The 21,641-nt window shown below is 40.5% G+C and overlaps 2 protein-coding genes across 9 annotated transcripts in view; one reads left to right on the forward strand and one right to left on the reverse strand.

Annotated features, from left to right (window-relative positions):
• The window catches only part of KCTD15 (potassium channel tetramerization domain containing 15), a 59,458-nt gene extending 39,607 nt beyond the window's left edge, over nt 1-19,851 (forward strand). For all 8 annotated transcript variants that reach the window (XM_024195891.3, XM_024195894.3, XM_024195889.3 and 5 more), the window contains 2 exons: nt 8,210-8,515; nt 14,580-19,851. In XM_024195891.3, the coding sequence (XP_024051659.1) occupies nt 8,210-8,515; nt 14,580-14,735 (462 nt within the window). In that variant the 3' untranslated portion in view covers nt 14,736-19,851. The remainder of the gene's footprint in view (nt 1-8,209; nt 8,516-14,579) is intronic.
• LOC112103905 (transcription initiation factor TFIID subunit 4-like) overlaps nt 19,719-21,641 on the reverse strand; it is a 205,201-nt gene continuing 203,278 nt past the window's right edge. The window contains 1 exon segment of the mRNA XM_026652640.2: nt 19,719-20,062. Within this exon segment, the coding sequence (XP_026508425.1) occupies nt 19,895-20,062 (168 nt within the window). The 3' untranslated portion in view covers nt 19,719-19,894.

Raw genomic sequence — 21,641 nt, forward strand, 5'->3', positions numbered from 1 at the left:
ATTGTATTTTTGTTTTATTCCTCCCTGAGATAGCTCTAGAGTAGACCCCAGGGTAATTAAGGCTCAGAACAAAAGCAAAGTATTGCTAGGTAGGGAGTAACTCAACAAAAAATGCATAGAAGAATGCATTGCAAAGCTATGCACTGTAAAACTGCACTGTAAACAGTTTTGACTTCACAGAAATCTTGTAATTTTGCCAGTGTGATTAAAGTAACAGAAGACAACAATCAAAGGGTGCAAATGGAATGGTTTGGTGTTTCTAAATGCAAAACATTATTTAAGGTATAAAAACCTTACAGGTTTTCCAGTGAGACTTGCATTAAATGTTTTTTATGTCAAACAAAGCATTGTCAAGTGTTCTGAATATTTATTAGTTTTTTACCCCTTTAATTTAATCAAGTCATTTAGTAGCCTCAAGGTTAAGCCAACTTGCTTTTCAACTTGAATTGCTGCTCAGATTATTTTGGAAAGTTTGGAATGTTAGTACCACACCAATGTTTTTGTGTTTGCTATTTAAGTGTTGTTTTCAGACTGAGTTAACACTGAAATGCAGAGAAAGTGGAGTATGTGTTCCTAGGCTAGTGATTCTTTATTATCAAGTCTGACTGGTGTGTTTACGGTGAATATTAACTACAGTTCCAATTACTAATAAGACAAGACTTGAAAGTATTCTGCATCTGACAGGTCTCCCTCCTGAGATCAACATTCCTAACAGATTATACAGCGTTCATGATTTTGTGGACTCTAAGCAGTGTACAGAGTGATGCTTTAAACTTTTTGAAATTATTATTAATTGCTGGGCTTGTTTTCCCTTGCATCCAAGCTCTGCTCAGCACAGGGGATGGAGGGAAGGCAGGGAGCTGGTTAGAGATCCCTGATTCTGCACCAGCTCAGCCTCAGGGAGTCAGAGCAGCTAGGGGCTGCTCTCACTTAAGCCACTGGCCTAAGGTCCATAAAGGTATGTCTACACTGCAATTGAAAACCTGCAGCTGGCCCATGCCAGCTGATTCAGGCTCGCAGGGCTCGGGCTAAGGGGTTGCTTAATTGGAGTATAGATGTTTGGATTCAGGCTGGAGCACAGGCTCTAAGACACTGAGGTGGAAAGGTCCCAGAGCTCGAGCCCGAATGTCTACACTGCAATTAAACAGCCCCTTAGCCCGAGCCCCACAAGCCTGAGTCAGCTGGCACGGGCCAGCAGTGGGTTTTTAATTGGAGTGTAGACATACCTCCTTTGGTACGCTCTCTATGTCAGGGAGGAGTGGATGGATTTATGCCACCAGGAGGATCCCATCCACCATGGGAATTTTCAACCAGAATTTAGCCCCTTTGTACTGCTCAGGGCCCCTTATTTATACACCAAGTCCCCAACCAAAAATGGGGCCCATTGTGCCAGGCACTGTACATACATACAGAAGGGTTAGGTCCTGCCCACAGAACTTAACTATCTGAATAGACAAGACCAGCAAAGTGTGGGGAGAGGAGGAATCATAGAATCATAGAATATCAGGGTTGAAAGGGACCTCAGGAGATCATCTAGTCCAACCCCCTGCTCAAAGCAGGACTAATCCCCAGAAAGATTTTTACTCCAGATCCCTAACGGGCCTCCTCAAGAATTGAACTGACAACCCTGGGTTTAGCAGGCCAATACTCAAACCACTGAGAGTGTTCTTGTTTCTATTGAACAGGAGGAGCAGAGGTGCAAAGAGCTAAAGATATACCCATGAAGTCTGGGGTAGAGCCTAGAATGGAACCCAGATTGCCTCTATGTCACTGTAACCACAAGGCCAGCCTTCCCTTTGCCTTGATAGAGCTTTAAAATTAGTGTGGCCGAGTCTAACATTGTTTGATATCAACTTAACCTTAATTAATGACCCATGGTAGCAATATGCAGTTGAGCATGGAACTGGGAGGGAACTCATTCAATGACCAGAGGTTCATCTCTGTGCTGCTACAGGAGCCCAGAACGGTTGAGGACAGAAGGCAGTAGGCTACTCCCTCCAAACAAACACAAGCAAATACAATCCCAAGGGACATCGCCATTTCAGACTGTGCAGAAGAACAAGTGATACAAAAATAAAGGTCATCCCTAGCCAGCAGTAAGGGAGGCAGATCAGGCCCTTAGAGGTGTCTTACAGCCTTTGGCAGCCAGCTCTTTACTCACCGTGAGTAGAGATTTATTCCACGAGTAATCCCACTGACTCACTGGGCTAGAACCGAGCCCTGACTTCCCCACCCCCAGTGAGATGTAACCGTTGAATCTAAGAGGTGATCATGACCTTTAGCAAACATGAAATCTGCAACAGATTATCCAGAACACTTTTCTACTAGATCACGAGCAGAAAGATAAAGTGTTTTGTAGAAAGGCAGAAGGCTGTCTCTTAAGAAGATTTGTCGGTCATTCTCTCTAGCTCTAAACATTGTCCTGGGTACCAAGGAATGGCCAGTAGGCTTGTGTGTGCATGGCCCACTGCCCACTGTTCCCTGTTTCAACTGATATAACAGACCTGTACCATTAGTTCACTTGGTAGAAACAAAGGTGAGGAGTTGTGATTCCAGAGGGGATTGATACAACAGCCCTGCCAATAACCAGCCAAGACTGAGAGGTCTGAAGCTGCAGTTCCCTGAAAAAGAGGAAAATCACATGCACACGAATACACTTGCTGAACGGTCCCTTATATTACTTCTCATCAGCCCCCCCAGAACTGTGAGACGGGCTGAGTTTTCTCACAAACCTTCCAGCAGTGTGAGCCACAACAGCCCTTCTCTTCCGTCGAGACCTCCATCAGTGTCCCTCAGAATAGTAGCTGATAGGAGGCATGCTCTGAGTGGTTTAGTTCAGCACCAGGGCCGGATTTAGGGGCAGGCGACCTAGGCGACTGCTTGAGGTGCCGGGCTTGGGGGGCGGTGGGCTGTTATTGTTGTTAGCGACAAAAGGGAAAATAGAATGTTTGAAGTTACATGTTCCAAGTAGTCCGTATGTGGATTCATTTTTCACTAACCTCCTAGAATGTTCTGGACCTTTGTAGAATCTCGTGGAATCTTCCAGACTTTCTGAGAAAGACATTTTCCTTGAACCTCCTAGAATGTTGTCAGCCATGCCCTTGCAGGTATATAAGAGGCGGGACATTGCCAGTCAGTCTTATATGACAGGGATAAATCATGCATGCAAATTCTGTATCGAAGTCGTGAAACGGGCTACAAATGGAATAAAAAATAAGGTATTAAAAAGTTTAGCAAATGGAGGGGGGGGGGCACCAGTTGGTCTAGAGCCGGCCCTGTTGAGCACATTTCCTTGTCTTCAGACATTAAGGGCCATATGCAACCAGAGCACAGTGCTGGAGTCCAGGCTGTGCACTGGGTATCACAGGAAGATAGAGGGATGGAAATCCTCTCTGGCGGGGCCTGGAGACCATGTTAGACCATATGGTCATCACCCTCTCCCTTCTCAGGGAGGACAAAATCCACATCGTGGGCCCATGGTGGGGAAGGGGAGGTGGGGAAGGACTTTAGATCTGATTTCCATGCAGGGACTGTGTCTGGAACCCTGCCCTGCTGCCCAGCAGGACCTCACTGGTTCCACTGCCAGAGCCTCCCTGGAGACAGGCACCAGATTTGTCCCTAAGAGCATACACTGCCCTTTGCTTAGCAACAAGATAAATCTGCAGCAGCTTGTGGTCTCTTCTGTGCCTGGCTTTGTGTGTGGCAGCTGAGCCTGTGCCATTATGGTAGCCAAAAAAATAATAATAACTTTAGCTAGTGTTGTTTGTGTAGAATGCTCCCGTTTTTGGGTGTGCCTCAAACTAGATTCATAGATTCCAAGGCCAGAAGGGACCATTGTGATAATCTAGTCTGACCTCCTGTATAACACAAGCCATAGAAGTGCCCCAAACTAATTGCTAGATTACATCCTTTAGAAAAACATCCGCTCTTAATTTAAAAATTGTCAGCAATGGAGAGTCCACCACTTAGTGAGTTGTTCCAATAGCTAATTACCCTCACTGTTAAAAATTGACACCTTATTTCCAGTCTGATACAAATACACATTTATGAATGACGGGGCTCCTTTAACAATTTCCTGCTTGTCCCGTGATATGGTGACTGGCAAAATAAACCGAGATTTTTCTTGTAATCTCAGTGGGACTTCACTGTCAGGTGTTGTGCTAATGCAGTCTGGCCGGCTTCTCCCCCATTTTGCACTCTGAGTAAGCGGTTGTCCCAAGACACTCGCAGCTCTGAAGAGTAGCATTTTACACCCACTTTGCAAAGGTAAATGACTACACGGGTGCAAGACAGTGGAGAATCAGGTCCTGGTGCCTGCAATTGTGTGTTTTCTTTGTTACTGATTTTGTTGAGATTCTCTCCCCTTCCCCCCCCCCCCCCCCCGCCAACCCCAAAAAATTATTAAAATTCCTTAAAATTATCAAAATGCTCAGTTGCCTAGACAATTTACCAACCACAGACATGGTATCAAGTATTAAACAGTCGCCAGGTTTGGAGTTACAGGAGCAAGACCAAATGCAAAGCCTGTATTTGTTCCAGTTTTTGGACCAGCGCATGCTGGTGATGAATGGGTGAAACAGTATGGTAAAACTTGCATTGCTGCTGTGTTGTGAATTAATAGAGGACTTCACTCTCCTGGTCTGTCAGTCATTAAATTCTCAATTAAAAAAATGACATTTTATTGCCCTTATCTTTTTTGCAGAATGACAGGCAAATCACTTCCTTCGCTGCCACTTACAGAATCCCAGGCAGAAGGAACTGCCTGCGTAGATTACCCCAACTGCATTTGCAGTATTAAGAGCATTCATCCCAGTACAGTTAAAGGATTCTAAACATTTGTTACAAATTACTTTTTGCAGGTCTATGCAGTAAACTAGCTGTAAACATGTACTCCAGGATAAATGGTGCCATGTAATATTCCAGTCTGAGTTGGTAGTTGAGGGGGGAAATGGTTTCCTGTTTTTGTTGTTGTTGCTTTAAACAATTTTGAATTGGTGCAAAAAAACAGGATGTTAAAACTGTTGTGTGCGCACTCTTAGAACTCAAGCTAACTTTTGTTTTTAACAACTCAGGTTGTGTATGCAGTTTGTAGTGTGGGCTGATCACTGTGGGTACAAAAATGAAGGAGTTATTTGAGTTTGAACACCGGTTCCTGGCTTAACACAACTTTTTTTTTTTTTTTTTTTTTTTTTTTGTTTTTTCTTTGGTTTTTTTGTTTTATCTTTTTTTTTTTTTTTTTTTTTTTGGCTGATCACAGAAAACTGGAGGATTGAAACTATATCTTGTTTATTTTTGTCCTTATTAAGCAGCAAATAGTTAGAACAAATGGTGAGTTAGCAAGTGGTTACTAAAGACTTAAATCTAATGCCATGGGCTAACAGATGGCTCCAGGAGGAGATAGCATGATCCCAGAGTTTGTTTGCTCTGTAATGTTACTATATCCCTGGAGGTTGGAGCTGGGGACTGTTGCACTTCTGGATATTATGGGCCTGGTCCAAAATCTGTTGATGTGGAAAGACTCCCATTCAATTCAGTGGGCTTTGCATCAGGCCTTAGCTGAGTGTGAGACCTACATTCACTTTCAGAATGAGGAGAGACTTACACAGTTCTGTAGCCTTGCTGTTTTCGATAATGAAGCTCATGTTGGGTTTTCATCTTTTGGATGTTATTACAGGCTAACATGCAAACATAAACCCCTGCTTTGCCCTCATAAATAGTGTGTTCTTTCATGATGAACGTGTGCAAAAATAAACCTAGGGCTAGATTCAGGAGCAATGGAAGTAAATGGGAGACCAGGGCCCTGTGTACATATGTGAAATACTTGCATTGGCCTAGTGGACAGAGCTGTTACAGGCTCCCATGTGAACAAGGTTTCAGAGTGTTTTTGCATGCAGATTATTAGTCCCTGTAGATTTAGCCTAATCCCTCGTGCATTTCAATTTAATGTTCAGGGAATTCTGCAAATGTGGAGGGAGAAATGAGAATGGTTCTGAAATGGGTATTTGCTTCTGAATAAAATAATTCATCATCCAGGTTCATTTTGGGAATGTATCACAATGGAATGGAGTCCAAACAGTGATGCATAATAAGGATCACAGTGTATGGAAGTAAGGCTCTTACACCATTGCTTACCCTAGGTCAGGTCATCCTCTACTGCTCCTACCGTATGCCCATGCATGAAGCCGATTTTCTTTGCAGCACTTCTTGTCTGACACTGATGTGGTGTTGTGTCTGCCAGCGCACGTCTCCTTTTTCTTTAGCCTCCCTTACGATCCATTCTTGCAAGGTGCTTAACATCCTCAAGTGCCATGAAGGATGCTGGGAACTGGAGTGGTTCAGTCCCTAGGAGGAGGCCCCCTCAGCACTTTGAAGGCTCACTGATTTGCATAGGAACTGTGATGGTTCCATTTGCTTCAGTCTCCTGCCCCTGGCAGTGGCCTATGCCTGATGCTATAAAAGAAGGGAAAAAAAAAACACCCCCACAATTCATTTAGCCAGTGCATGCTCCCCAACCCTAGCAAGCTTCTGCCAGAAGCCAGGGATTGGAGATACACTAGCACAGTTCGGAGATTACAAGGGTAACTGTTAAATTGCCTATCCATATATCTATAGGCCTCCATCGAAGGCAGCTGAGTTGCAGTTCCAAATTTGGCCCTAACAGTCAAAGCTTTGATGGACATTGCTAAACTCTTTGCTTCAATGATACCTGGGGGCAGTGGAGTGTACAGGTGGATTACATGCTGTTACAAAGTAGCACCTTGTGTTCCTTGTACATTCATTGGCTTCTGATTCTACCATTAGTTCCTTTTATCCTGTGTTATGGATCCATAGAAGGCACCAAATGGCTTTCACTGTACTAATTTTTGTTGTATATCCCTTTATTTTGTCTCCTCAAACTCTTCTCCTTTCTAGCCCAATAGTTGCATTCTCATGATTATTCATACCCCTCCCATGCTTCTAGACAGAGAGCGTTTTCTGGTGGTCAGAGCAAAGGACTCCAGGGTTCTGTTTCCATATGTTGGCTGACTGTAGGCTGAAGAAGCATTTATCCTTTGTCCTGTAGCATATCCATTTGAAAACAGATATAATACTTACATGGGGCTGTTCTGAGGGTTTGTTAATGGTGATTCTTCACATGAAAGGTGCTAAAGTCCAAGAGTTGTTTATTATTATTTTTGTCACCTTCTCTCAATCGTTTCTGTTTTTCCCTTTCCAAACTGAATGTCGTCTTCGAGATGGGGATGCACAAGCCCCACCCCTCGCTGTCTCCCAGCACTGTCTTACGCTCTAGAGAGGGATTCTGGCTGGCGTCTGGAACTGTGTTGGCACCCACTGCTTGCCCGGGGATTGGGGGCTGTCAGCACCCTTTCCCTCAGCACGCACTAGTGCCCTTAGTCTGGAATGGAGAAAGCCGCCGGAAATGTTTGCTGAAAAGAAGTTAGTGAGCATGTGTCGAAATCACCTCTCTCAATTCACTGAGCTGTTTTAATTACCCAAGGGAACAAATCACACGATGGACAAATGGCTGGTAAAAAGTATTTGTTTAAAAGATGGCTAAGAGTACACATGAGCTTGCAGCCATGCATGTGCTCATTGCATTATTGGAACTTACCAGGTCCCAAACTACGTTTTAAACGTATTTTTCTATTTTTAAGAAAATGACTGCTGGGCCATTTCCTTGTTGTGCTGCAGATTTAGCCTGCAGGGAGTTTTCACAGCTGAGTTTAAAACCACTAAAACTGGGAGTTTAAAATGAAAACCTGGCAGGCTTATCTCTCCATGGTAGCACTTGTATGAGCTGCAACAATGAAGTTAAATACGTATCATTTCAGGAGTTGTGCAAAGAGTAAAGAATAAAGCTTTGTCTCTCTCCTCTGACATCAGCAGGCCCTGCTTATTGCAACCAGTTATTTTGATTGCTTAATCCAAAAGAAAAGCCTTTTGACATTGAGCTTGTGGGATAATAAACATGAAAGAATGATTCAGAGCAATGGGAAGTTCACAGTTTGTTCAAGACGATTTAAAACTCATATAGTGTGGCTTCCTTTGTAGGTGTTACATAGTAGAAGAGTAAGACAGTTTGGATACCTGTTGACTTTGCGCTATTGCTGACAATACATAAGCCTAAGTAGGTCACAGGGGAAGAATATTCATTTTACAAGGAGAACCATAAGCATTTCTTCTCTCTCCTCTTTTTTTCTTTTTATAGGACTTTAATCTTTTATATGAAGAAGCAAAGTATTACCAGCTGCAGCCAATGATTAAGGAACTCGAGCGATGGAAACAAGAGAAAGAACAAAGGAAACATTTCCAGCCTTGTGATTGCCTGGTCGTAAGAGTGACTCCAGATCTTGGGGAAAGGATTGCACTGAGTGGGGAGAAAGCTTTAATAGAAGAGATCTTCCCCGAGACTGGGGATGTCATGTGCAACTCTGTAAATGCAGGTTGGAACCAAGACCCAACCCATGTTATTAGGTTTCCTTTGAATGGATACTGCCGGTTGAATTCAGTGCAGGTAATGGCCTTTCAAGCAATGCTGTCTCATGTTGTAACTTTTTTTATTTCATGTTCAGTTATATGCAGATTATTTGCTTCTGCTCAATTACCTATTTTTTGCCTGGTGCGATCACAGTCTTTCAGGTTTTCCTAAGTCTAAGCAGAAAAATAGATTTAGATTTTGTGTATGTTAGTGCCATGCTGGTCTCATAATAGTGTTATACTGATAAATGCTAATTTTTTCATCAATGTATAGCCCACAGCATTTTTTCCCTCCAAAGTGCCCCTGGGAAGAAAAAGAGAGTTCCAAAAACTACAAAAAAAAATCTCCATGCCATTTTATAGAAAATGCAACAATGTGTAAATGCATAATTTATGTCTCACTCATAATTAAATGATGGTGCCTGCGGGATGGACTTAAAAAAATTGATCTCTGCACTTTTTTTTTTTCAAAAGGATGTTCTATAAAAATTGCCCAGAGTATTTTAAACAAAATGTATTTCATTTTCTACTCAGAGTTTTGACATTAGGATTAAAATTAAACATATGAAACAAAAAATGATAACTGGACTGATGGAAGTGGGAATAAATACCTGGCTGGTCTTTAGGCAGTTGTCTTGGGGGCTATAACTGGTCCGTCACAGGGAACGACACATACAACTGTGGGCAAAGCTGCAGAAGTTGGTAGTAGTCCTTGTGCCGAGTGGAAAGAACAGTGCTGATTATGCTGTTAACACAGACATTAATTAGTCAAGGCAAAATAAATTTCTCTTATTTTGGATGTATATCTTTAAAATATTTTGCAAGGAGGATGTCTGTCTTCGATGATTTTTATTGTGAGAAATGAAGCCTTCAACCTCTGAGTGACCAGTTCCAAAGTTATTAACATCTATAGCTGTTCTGTTAGCTGGACTGTGGGAAAGACTTTGAGGTCTGGGGCCATTTCCTAGTGGACACTCATTCACAGAACAACCGGTACTCTAAGCAATCTAATCAGAAAGGCCAGTGGGCAGCCAGACTTTACAGAGCTCTAGTCTAGCCTCCTAGAGGTGGTCCCTTCATGTGAGAGGAGAGGCATATCAGTGGGGCAGCGTGAAAGAGCTTGTGCTGCCACCATTGTACCTGTTCCGTGACTAAGCAGAGGGTCAGTCTCCCAGGCTGCCAATCTAGAACATTTTCTGAGCACTAAATATGCTGAAAACATTCCGACATATAATAATATATGCAGATTTGCTTTAATAATCTGTATTTTACATTAACAAGTTTCCTCTTTAATTAAAGTTGCTGTAACAACATTCCTTGATGCGTTCTGCATTAAACCTGTCTGAAAAACAGATCTATTGGCAAATTTTGGTTTCACACTAAACACTCCCAAACATTTCATTCAGCTCAGCTGATGAACTCAGTGCCCTTGGCTAGTTTTGCACAGGTCCATGTCCATTTTCTATTTGAGTGAGGTTTTAAACTGGGTCGGGTCACATTCTGACCAAACAAAATGGAGTCCATGGAGGTGGGTCAAAGGCAGGGCCATTTGCTGGTGACATGGCATTTTAACAAGCTTTCTGCACCACTGAGGAAGGGGGTGGCTGCAGTCTAGATAGGTTGGGTGAGTCAGTTTAAAGGTGTTAGTGCAACTGTTTTAGTGCACATTGTTTATGTGCTATGGTTAGGTGCATTAAAGAAATTGAAAAGAAATAAAAGAATGAAGGGTCATGCTAGTCAATGACAAACCCAACAATGCACTGTAAACACAAACACTCGAGCGAGGTCCGAAGGCATTTGTTTTGGTAGGTTAGTTGTGGAGAGTAGTGTCACATAGAAAAGCAAAAAGTAACTTGCTCATACTGCATGTTCTTTAATGGGGCGCTTGTTTTCAGCATTAGTTCATTCCAGTACCCCACATTCCTGGTTGACATACAGCATTTATTATTGAAACATTTATGAATTCTTTGGAACTTATACAAATTCTTTCATGAAATAATGTTTCATATCAAGGACTCATATGAAACTGTACATGTAAAACAAATAAAGTCAACATGTTAGTGGATTATGACAAAAAAAAAATAGCAGCCCTCAATTTAAAATTCCCATTTGTAGCTGCATTTAGAGTATAAAGTTTTCCTATAATTTAAGTTATTTTTTTAATCTTCTGACAACAGGACTTAGTGAACTATATGAATATACTTCAGAGAAAATGCTGTGAAAATTGTGTATGTTGAACATTTCAATACTTTATAATTAAGACCATATTTGTTAATATCACTCTGCAAAATTTAAATGAAATGCATTAAGGTATCATATTTCTGTTTGGAGACCTTCCCAACAAAATAACAGCTCATGTCTCTGTGTGTTTAGAGTGCCTGGCAGAGAGACTATATTAAATCCTAACATAATTGCACTATTTCATATTGATTATGGGAAATCGCAGCTGAGATTCATTTACTTTTTGGCATATTGTCTTTGGAGACTTAAAGGAAAGTAGCTCAGATTTTATTCTACAGATACGGTCATATATTTGCCATCTTACTTTTTAAAGCAGTATAACATATACTTAGGGCCAAGTTTGCAAAATATGGCTTCCACTTACCCATGTGCAAGAGCGCACTCAGCCTCCTGTGTGCACTAGGAACTTCACACACAGCAGTGCGCAACATGCACGCACAGATATTGTAGACCTGCAGCGGAGGGGGCATTCTGTAGATTTTGCTCATAGCATTCAGTATAACCTAATGCAAGATGCAGTTAAAATAGTACAATATTTAAACATCGCAGCATTGTTACAGGATTTGACCCATTTAGCTTCTTGCTCAGAAAATTGATGATACCTGCATTTTTAACACAAGGTTACAGCCTGCAGTCTAGTCCTCCAAGCACACAGGTAGCACTTTGTTCTATGTGCAGTGTTTTAAAGATGTAATGTCTGTCTGGTTTGTGTGTTTTTAAATAGCTGGCTCAGTAAAGAGGAGCCTTATGCTAACATGCAGCTTGCCATACCTATGGACTAAGCCAACAGTATCTCAGCACTAGTTTTGCATGATAAGCAAATGGATTTTTTAAAAAGTTTGTAGTAAAGATATTGACATCTACGCCAACACTGAGCTTTGACCTATCGATCCCACCTCTCTCATTCCAGTTAAATGGAGACCCCCTGTGTCATGCAGCACCTGCTGTAGGGGTGGACTGATTCTTGTCTCCACCTTGCCTAGGCTAAGTCTATTAAAAAATAAATCCCAGCCTGTGGCTTTCCCTACAACTCCTCGATACCTTGATCAGCGCTCCTGATCAAGTTACTGGCATCTCCCTTCTGTCTTAGAAGGGGCAATGCTGACAAAATAGTACTATGCCCTGCATCCCATTCTTGCCCCTAGTCTGCTTGTATCCCAGCTTCCACCTCTCTTCATTTTTGAAGAAGGGGGGAGGACTTTCATTTTTTTTAATTATACTTTTACACCAAATTCTCCCTCTTCCCTTTATCTTCTTGTCTGTTGTTTTCTTTTCAATTGCTGGGGTGGCTTTTCCTCCCTTCAGTTGTAATATTTTTCTTACATACATAAACTCCATAAAAATCAGGGCAAAAGTCAGTGAGATCTGGCAGATGTAACTTTATTAGAACACAAATCACTTTGTCCCAGGGCCAGACAGAGCTCCCAGGGCAAGCTGATTCAGAGCAGACTGCATGACTCAGGCAAAGCTGTGCTAGAATGAGTGTTTCCTTTTCTTTGCCAGTCTTCGGAAGCTAGGCTAGTGAGCACAAGGCTTTAGTTGCCTTCCAAAAACTCAACTATTCAACCTTCTGGTGGCTAATACTAGAGGCCTCAAAGGAAGGCTCCCACAGATGAACCAGCATGGATCTACGACACTGAGTTCACACCATTGGCTACTCCGATTCAGTGTTCTACCTCTGGAGAAAGCAAGCAAAAGAAGCAACATCCTCAAGAATGCCTGTCGTCATTAGCATGGTTATGTGCGTGGGGGCCAGGGCAGAAGTCTGGCATGAGATTCCTTTTTATTCCCCCTTAGCGATCACTTCATGCCTTAAAGCATGAGATTTGATGGCACGTGTAGTATGCAGAACAAAAAAAAAATCCATCTAATGTTGTCATTCATTACAAGGCTTAAAAAGAAATGGTTTCTCATCTGTAGTGTAGATCCTATACAAACACCGTATGGGTTTTCTCCTCACCCAATAGTATAGACTAAAGTTATGCTTATTGCGTTGTTGGGACAAAATATCTAGTCAACTGAACAATTTTTAAAATAAGGCAACAGCATGGCCCGACGGTCCTGCTGGTAAATTATTCAATAGATCATTCCAGGACTTAGCTTTAACTAGCTAAATAATCAAGCTCAGTTTTTACTGCAGTGGTCTCAAATGTCCTGGTTCTGTGACATGGTGATTTACATGATACCTATATTATGAGAGAGATCTTTATGTACTCTAAGAATAGTACAATCTGCTCACTCGTGGTGACATTTATAGGTAGCAAAATAGGCAGGAACAGTGTTTCCTGTCTGTAAAGTAAGCATTGTGTCAGTTCATTTAAACAAACTAAAGACACTATCCTGACTTTTCAAAGTTATATGCTAACATTAGCATTTCCTCTGTGGATCATTTCTATGGCACTTTAATGCATAGTACTTGGCCTAAAGAATATTCGTAGTGTAGCAGTGCAAAGGTTTGGCTGGAAAAGTATTTGGATGCAGATTTCAAATATGGGTGTGCTGATTCCTTTTGCACTGTTATTCAGGAAATCTTATTGTGCACTGTGGGCTAAGTTATTCTTCCATTTACACCCGTGTTTCCCCACTGAACTCAGTGGGATGTAGCAGAGGACAGACTCTTGTTCTGCTCCTACAATGGCAGAACATAGGCATTGCCTGGCCTATTTGGGAGACGCATGAGGAAACTGCCTTAAGTCCATTCTTCCCACACTGATATGGTCATTGCTGATGCCTAAACAACTGCTGCTAAAGTACACTCTAGGCCCATATGAAAAAGAGCGTTCACTGGATGTTCCTATCTCAAGTAGCATTAATCAATCTCCAGCCCTTAGAGCTGCACTTCAGCAGGAAAAGAACAGTGAAGCCCCCTATGGCACTGGAGTGTGAACAATGAAAGTAATGGACAGGAGTGTGGCAGACGATTCTGTGCAGTGTTACTGCCCTTGACTCAGTTTTGACCCCACCTAGAGCGAGTGAGTGAGGTTCTCTTTGATTGGTTTCAAACCCATGGCTGTTGAAGAAAAGCACATGAAACTAGCGTCCAGGCATACCTGCTGCTGAAAAGCCGGTGTGCACACCTAATATGTTGGAGAAATAGTTCATCAACAGTTCATCCATGTGCAAACATGACCCCTGTCATCCAGCCAAGGGTGATCTGCAGCGTTAAGTGCCAGTCATGCAAATTAAAGCTGCCTCTGGGCTGCTTTAACTCATGCATCCAAATTACCCCAAGTTTTCTTTAAAAGAAAAAAAATACGTGGAGAATACGATTAACCTGTTTGTTTGGGCCAATTTGTTTTCTTATCCACCTGTCTCTGGCCTCCGCAGCCCATGCATGGTTTCTGAAAGCAGCACTAAATTCTAGGAAGAGGAGAAGGAGTCTGTGAGATTGATGCTAGAGTGCCTTGGGAGGTGTCACTCAAAAGATACCCAGGATACTTACTTGAGCTCGGGAAGGGCTCAAAATCTTTGCAGCTCTTTTTCCTTGAGACTTTCCATATTAATAATGAATTATGGGCACTTGTTATTATGACTTAAACCTAGTGTTATTTTTCTGTAAGAGAGAGCATCAATATCACTGCAGTCCAGTATTTTACTATATAATGTACTGAACTGCTCTGTTGAGTGCTTATTTGTTTGATTAATTTTTGTTTTCAACCGAGGTTTGCTGTAAGCGAGACTTTAATCACAGTATAGTCATTTAAGAATAAGTTATAAAATTATAGCTGTATAATATTCATTCTATGAGATCTGGAATGACCAAATGCATCATTCAGATCCACTGCTCCAGGATGCTTTTATCACATTCCCTAATGCCTAAAATTGGCTAAAATTAATCTGCACTCTTTTTCACATTGCAGGTGCTAGAAAGATTGTTTCAGAAGGGATTTAACGTGGCAGCTTCGTGTGGTGGAGGGGTAGATTCCTCCCAGTTCAGTGAATATGTGCTGTGCCGTGAAGACAGAAGACCACAACCCACCCCAACAATCAGAATAAAGCAAGAACCCCTGGACTAGAACCAACCCTTCCTCCTTTGTAACCATAGAAGTGTTTAATAGTCCCTTATGTGAAACACTAAGGATTTGCAAAACAGTATTAGCAAACAAATTGTGACTTTATGTTGCCAATTAGTGATATTCGAAAACTACCTGTCACATAGCCAGCCATGAAACACATTTGAAAAACCACCTGTTTGTTTTTCATGATGAACAACTGAGCATGCTCAGCGTACAAGGCTTTGTGGGAATGTACTTTCAACCGAACAGCTGTGATGTTGAAAAAGGCAAAGCTTCACAAAGTACTGACCCTTGATTGGGCTTCTGCAGAAAGACCAATTAAAGCAATTTGAATATGTCAGCTGGAGAAACGACAGTTCTTTTGACAGCATCCCTTCCCTCCTCAGTGATATTCTAAGGCAATGAAACAGGGTCCACCAAAAGGAAGATGGTACCTTAAAAACTGCACTGAGTATCTTCCCTGTCTGAATGCCACACTTCTCTCATATCAGATGTGCTTTACACCTCCATACGTTATGTTACATTTCTGTGATTGTAACTCATTTGTGCTAGCAAATGGCTTATTTTTATAAAACATTTACAACTGAAATAACTGTGTACAGAATACAAAATCAGAGAAGGACCAATTCATAGTCATCTGGTGCTCAGTTCTTTAAACATAATTGAGGACTAGTTATGGCTAATATGTGCAAAAGTAGGCATTTTTAGTAAGGCCATCTGACATCAAAATGGCATAGCACGGGCCCCAAATGTGGAGTTATAGTTCTTTTGAGATGCCAATTTTTTCTTCTTTCTCTCAGAGTTTCAATGTTTTGCATCATCAGTGGAGTGGTGGTTCTGCCAAGCATTTGCCAAAGCATCTGCCGTTGCCCTTTGTTATTCTTTTACTAAACATACTTAAATCCCATGTGCAGGAGCAGGTGTTAAACATTTTGGACACCCCCTACTCTCCATGGCCCGAGAATTTTTACAAAGAATGATAAAGCCCCATATTTCTCGCTGTCTGACAGGAGCAGGCCAGGTTTTGTTTATTTTTCCTTCTATTAATTTTGAACTACGATTAAAATACTGATTTTCTAGCTGCCCTGTATCTGTATTTTTTGCTTTAAAGAAGCCATTTGTCTGTAGGAGGTTACTGTTCCTTTAACAAATACAGTATCAACTCTTCTGACTTATGCAGCTTCCTTAACTCAGGAGACAGCACTGTGTTTGCAGGTGCAAGTATATAAATAGCATTCTGCTAAATCCTGTTTACTGCTGTTTAGCATGATTGGGTCCTCAATAACTAATTCATGTGTTAATCGCAATTTAGTTTCTCCCACAATAATTTATAGAATACTGTTGTAGATGCTGAATTTTAATTAAACTGTTTTTAGATGCGTAAGTACAGCTATATAGAACAAGGGACCGAGTATTAAATAGTCAGCAATATTTGACAATTCTGTTTCTCTAATGCCATCTGATTACTTGGGCACAAATTAGGACCTGGAGTTTAACACTCAATTTTTCAAAAGTGCCTAGTGATTTTGGGTGCCCATGCTGGAGACTGTATGTGGCTCTGATTTTTGGAAAATTCCCTCTGAAAAATCAGGCCTCTTCAAATTGCCCCAGATTGGGCACCCAAAATCACAAGTCATTCATAAAAATCTTAGCCTACTGGCCTGCTGCCTTAGCAGAACAGTTGTCGGTCATTTGGCCAAATCTGTCTAAAGATTTTTAAAGTTATTTTATGTCATGGTTTTATGCTTGTTTGACACACTAAATAAAATTGCTAGGTACTGCCATATTTGAAAAGATGGCACTACGTTACCTTTCTATGTAAGATATCTGTAGAATTGTATATTATACATTTAATATTGTAAAAAAATTTAACGTATAATTGTCATGTATTTGTGTATACACATTTCTTATACAGAACGTCATGCCATAAACATTTCTGTAAAGTAAAAGATCAAAACTGCAGCAAGTAGAATGAACACTCACTTTATCTCCCACATTCTTCAAGAGAGGTAAGAAGCTCGGGCTGTATTTCCTTGGCCTTTGACCGAGTTCAGCTTATTGTAGCCATCTCTTCAAAAACAGTGTTTGTTTATTGATTCTAGAGATTTAGTTCAACTTCTGTTCAAATTCTGCTTAAAGCATCAGTTTAGCTCCTAGCTTTTACCATGTATATTCCGGTTTTGTATTCATTTCCTGAGCAGAGTGATTCAGAGAGAAATGGAGGCTGGACCCTTATGTGTCCATGCATACTGTTTCATTCATTAACATTCAGCTAGGAGAGGAAAGTTCTTCTGTAGTTATGGTACATTCAGGCTTCAGGAGTATGGGCCAATCCTGCAGTCCTGACTCAGGCAAAACTGCTGAAATCAACAGGAGTTTTTGCCTGTGTCCCGGGTTGTATCAGTAGGCACTGATATTAAGCACCTCTTACAAGGGGGTGAGGACTGTCAACTCCAGTTGAAGTAAAAGGGAAGTTGAAGGGCCCTGTGCTCCTCTCAGGATCAAGCCCATAGGCAGAATGCTTTAGATTTATGTAGAGAGCCATTAAGTATTTGTGGTTTTGTTTGTCTGTTTTCCTCAGTTTGGTGTTCACCATATTTTTATAGCTCAATAAAGCAGCTACAGTACTGATAGCAATTTGGTAAGGTGGCATCATAAAAGATTCCAGGCTGCTCCAACTGAGTTAAATGTGAACTTGAGATGGAAAGTTTGAGCCATGACATCACAACATTAACTGCAAAACAGCATTGCAGCAAGCAAGACATATGGAAACAATCACTTCGTTAGGAGAAATATGCCCTTTTTTTAAAAAGGAAAAGTTAAGCTAGGACATGTTCTTTTAGTTAGCGACTTCAGGTCACTGATTTAATGTTTATTACAGTTTCATTTGTATCTCTTACTTTTTTATATCCCCATATTCTAAAGTAGCAATATCAGCAAAAACTGATGTGAATTTTTACTTCTTTCCTAAACCATAGTAATACAGCTTGATTAAGAACATTGCTCAGTGTCATGTAAAACAGTTTTTAAAATATCATCACATCTCTAGTAAAACTGTGGTTTGCAGACAGCGAATGCTTTTAGTTTGAAGGCCGAAAAGTAAACATACCTTGTTTTTTAATCTAATTTCACTGAACAAAATTGGTTGGAATCTCTTTGCTGAGCACTGAAACTGTGGTTTTGAGAACTTCAGTCTTCTCTAGCACTTTTACATGTACTGTTCTGTGCCACTGTGCTCCCAAGTCTGACAGAAAAGTGAAAGGAAAATGTTATGTTGTGCTTATTGGGCAAATCTTTAAGAAAGCAAATGTTGTGTGCATTCACTGACTGTATTTAATAGCATCAAGGTTTGTTGACAGTTTTATTAGATGTTTGACAAAGAATAAGAATCAGCACAACAGAACATTAAATACTCAGTTTTAGTATTTCTTTGTGGGTATTGTTAATATTTTAATGCAAAATGTTTTTGAACAGTGCTTAAAAACTACAAGACAATGTGAAACTGAAATTAATGTTTGATAAATTAATACTGTATGTCACTCAAATGTGTTACTTTAGTAAATTGTTTTATTTCTTTACAAAATAAGTACAAATAAGGAAGTATGTTTTCACACAAATTGGGGTATTTACGAGTATGTACAGAAATAATCAAAATAACATAATTCTAATAAACACAAGGTCTTTATAAACAATATGTACACATTATCAGTACATTTAAAACATAATTTTACACTTCCTGGCCTTAAATACGTTATGAATAATCTTTTGGCTAAATAGCAGCAGTATAAATTTTGTTCTGCTTTTAACAAATCTTAAAATATAATTAAAATTTTTGTTTTTAAAACTATTGGACAGATAGTTCTATTTGTGCTTTCAGTATTGTTTCCCATCCAAAAAAAAATACTGCCTCAAAAAAGTGGCAAGTATAAACGTGGTAAAATTTGAAAATATAAATAAACAAATGCCTCCCTTCAATAGTTACTGAAAATACTGTGGTGTCTGGTGTCCACCTGCGTACTGAATGCCATATCCAAAGCCTATTAAGAAGACTTCCCTTGGCTTTGGTATCTTATGCTGTAGTCCAGCAAAGCATTTAAGCATGTGTGTATACTTACACCTATCACATGCTGAAAGTTTCACATGTTTAAGTGATTTTCTGGATCAGGGTCTCGAGGTCTGATCATGCAAGGTAAGGTCAACTCCCAGTGACTTCTGTGATGACACTGATGACCTTGCAGGTTTGGACCCTGAGGACTTAATACTGCTCCCACTGACTCCAATGAGAGCAGGACTGGCCCCTCTATAACACAACTGGTTTTGACCGTGACTTTAAAAATCGGTGTAGAATACTCTAAAATCTTTACTCTCTCATTTTTAAAACCATGATTAGACCGTACTCTTCACAATAAAGATTTTTTTAAAATAAAAAACCAACTCAGATTCATGTTACTAACCAGCTGCTACAAATGTGCAAAAGGTTGAGCAGATTTAGAAAACAACTGGAAGCTATTCAAGGTAACTCAGCTGGGACCTGAATGCACAGATTTCATACACTTAGGAATTGGCTCAGCAAATGAGTAGTAAAAGCAAAAATCATAAATATATAAAATTTGTGGGAGTGTAGGATGGCTACTCTTTCAGCTGTGCAAAAAATTGCAATTATAACTAATCTAAAATGATAATAGGCATCACTGTGGTTAGTCAATGAAAATAGTGCTAGTAAAAGGTAAGGAAACAGAGAAAAGCTAGCACTGTAATTGAACATACTGCTAATAAAACAAATACCATCCTTCGGGCCCGATCCTACAAACCCTTCTTGCAAGTTGCCCAGTGTCATCAATGGGACGACTTGTGTAAGCATTTGCAATCTGGCTCTGAATTTGTATAAACTCCCTCTCATCTACTCAGGTTAGCCTCATCTAAAAATGGCCAAACGCCATAGATCGTATCCATGGATTTAACCTCTTTAAAAACCTTTTGCACATTTTCATTTCTTTCTTTCTTTTTATGTAAGGGGGATTTATTGCATGTGTCTGACAACTTTGCAAAAACAAACTACTGGAACACTGACATCTGAAAAAAATAGAAGGCACATTCAAATTACAGATTTTCAATGCAGGTTGAGCTTCTCTATGAGTAAACCAGTACAATTCTTGGCTTTATTTAAGCAAAGCTCTGTAGAGCAGGAGAGAATGGCTAGTTTCTCTTTCCTGTTCCATGTAAAAGATGAAGTCCCTGAGGTTTACTCGAGTTATTTTCTGTCGTGCATACTGTCTGGATGAAGGAGCCCCAAAACCAGCCTGACTTCCACTGGTCATGCCCAAAACCTGTAAGAGAAATAAAGACCATGAATGTTCTACAGCAAAACCAAGATTCTTTTCACTTTCAGGTTATATGGATTTAACGTTGGATTTTTTTTTAGTGTCCTAAATTGATAACTATGAGCCTAACCCTTACACATGTCAGAAACTTTAGGGCTGTGAGTAAAGCTATCCACATGCATTCATGTTTATGAGACTGGGCCCTCCCTGTTTATGCAAAACACAAATTAATCTCTAGTTAACTCCCATTTAAGTCCGTCAAGTTACACAAGAGAAATACTTAACTCATTAAATGTCAAAAGTCTTTTTCGAAGCTAGCTTAGTAGCTTCAGGTCATCATAGAGGGCTGATGTGTAAGTCTGAACAATGTTCCGGTTCTTTGTACCCAGGACTGGAAGAATGTGCTGGATGTATATCAACATATGGCTAGTGTGATTACTCTAGTAGCTGACTGGGTGGGCAGTTGAGTCTGGACTAGACTCTGATACTCTCCTCTGGGCTGCACCAACACAGGCCCAAGGTGATGAGAGACTGAAGCAATTTTGCTAGAGGGCACAATCAATCCTCAGCTGGTAGACGGACAAAATTAAACAGGTGAAAAACCTGGCATGAGAGGAAGCCTCAGGCAGTATGAGGTAGTGCAGACAAGCACTGGTAAAAACATTTTCGAAGCCAAGTTAAATAGTTTCTGCACCTAACTAGTCCAGGGCTAGCTGGCCCTCTGTGCAGAGATGAGTTTCATTCACTATACCAGCCCCAATTACTGATCTTAAAACCAGAGCACTAAATTCTCAAGATCTAAGAACTAAGTCCACAATTTATAGCCCCTTTAGAATGTTGTTGGTTCTAGAATGGAAAGCCTGCTACACCGGAACATCAAGGATTTTTCCATTTAGGAGATCACTGTTGGTTTGTACAACTTTTCATTGCTTCTGGGTGATTTTTAACAAAGAAAAATATTAAATAACTTAGAAAATAAGGATTTGAAATATCTAAAATATTTTGAAAAACTTCTAGAATGTTTTTGAAGAGTTCTAGACGGTTTCGAAACCCAAAACTTACCAGGATTCATCCATTCTTCAAAATGCTCCCAGGGTTTTTTTTTTTAGAAGATAAAAAGTTTAATATTCAAGGATCTTTATTGTAGCACATTATAAAACATTTACTTATATGCAACTCTAGTCCTGAAGAGGAAAAATACAGTACATTCTGAATAGGGCACAGAGTGGCTGATTTCTTCATTGCCTTTCTCTTCACTTGCCTTGAGAGAGAGAGACTCACTTTCATGACTATACTCCTCATGAGTTATTTCTCCTCTGTCCAGTTATTAAAGGTCCCCAACCTTTTTGTGGCCAGTAGCACATTCATGTTTTCAGAAGAGTGTGGCAGGCGCCAACAATTTTTCAATTTTTAATGTATTTGTACATTAAATAATATGAAAAACATCATATTTAATATTACATAATATATGAATCCAGAGAGAAGAGGGAAGCCGCGAGGACAGAGAACAGCGGCGCCCGTAGCCCCGGAGTACTCTATCCTCAGCAGGCGCGGGGCCCCAGCTTTTCTCCCCTGCTGGGCACTA

Source organism: Terrapene carolina, unplaced genomic scaffold (genome assembly GCF_002925995.2).
Source record: "Terrapene carolina triunguis isolate 2854851 unplaced genomic scaffold, T_m_triunguis-2.0 Scaffold130, whole genome shotgun sequence".
Taxonomy (NCBI): domain Eukaryota; kingdom Metazoa; phylum Chordata; order Testudines; family Emydidae; genus Terrapene; species Terrapene triunguis.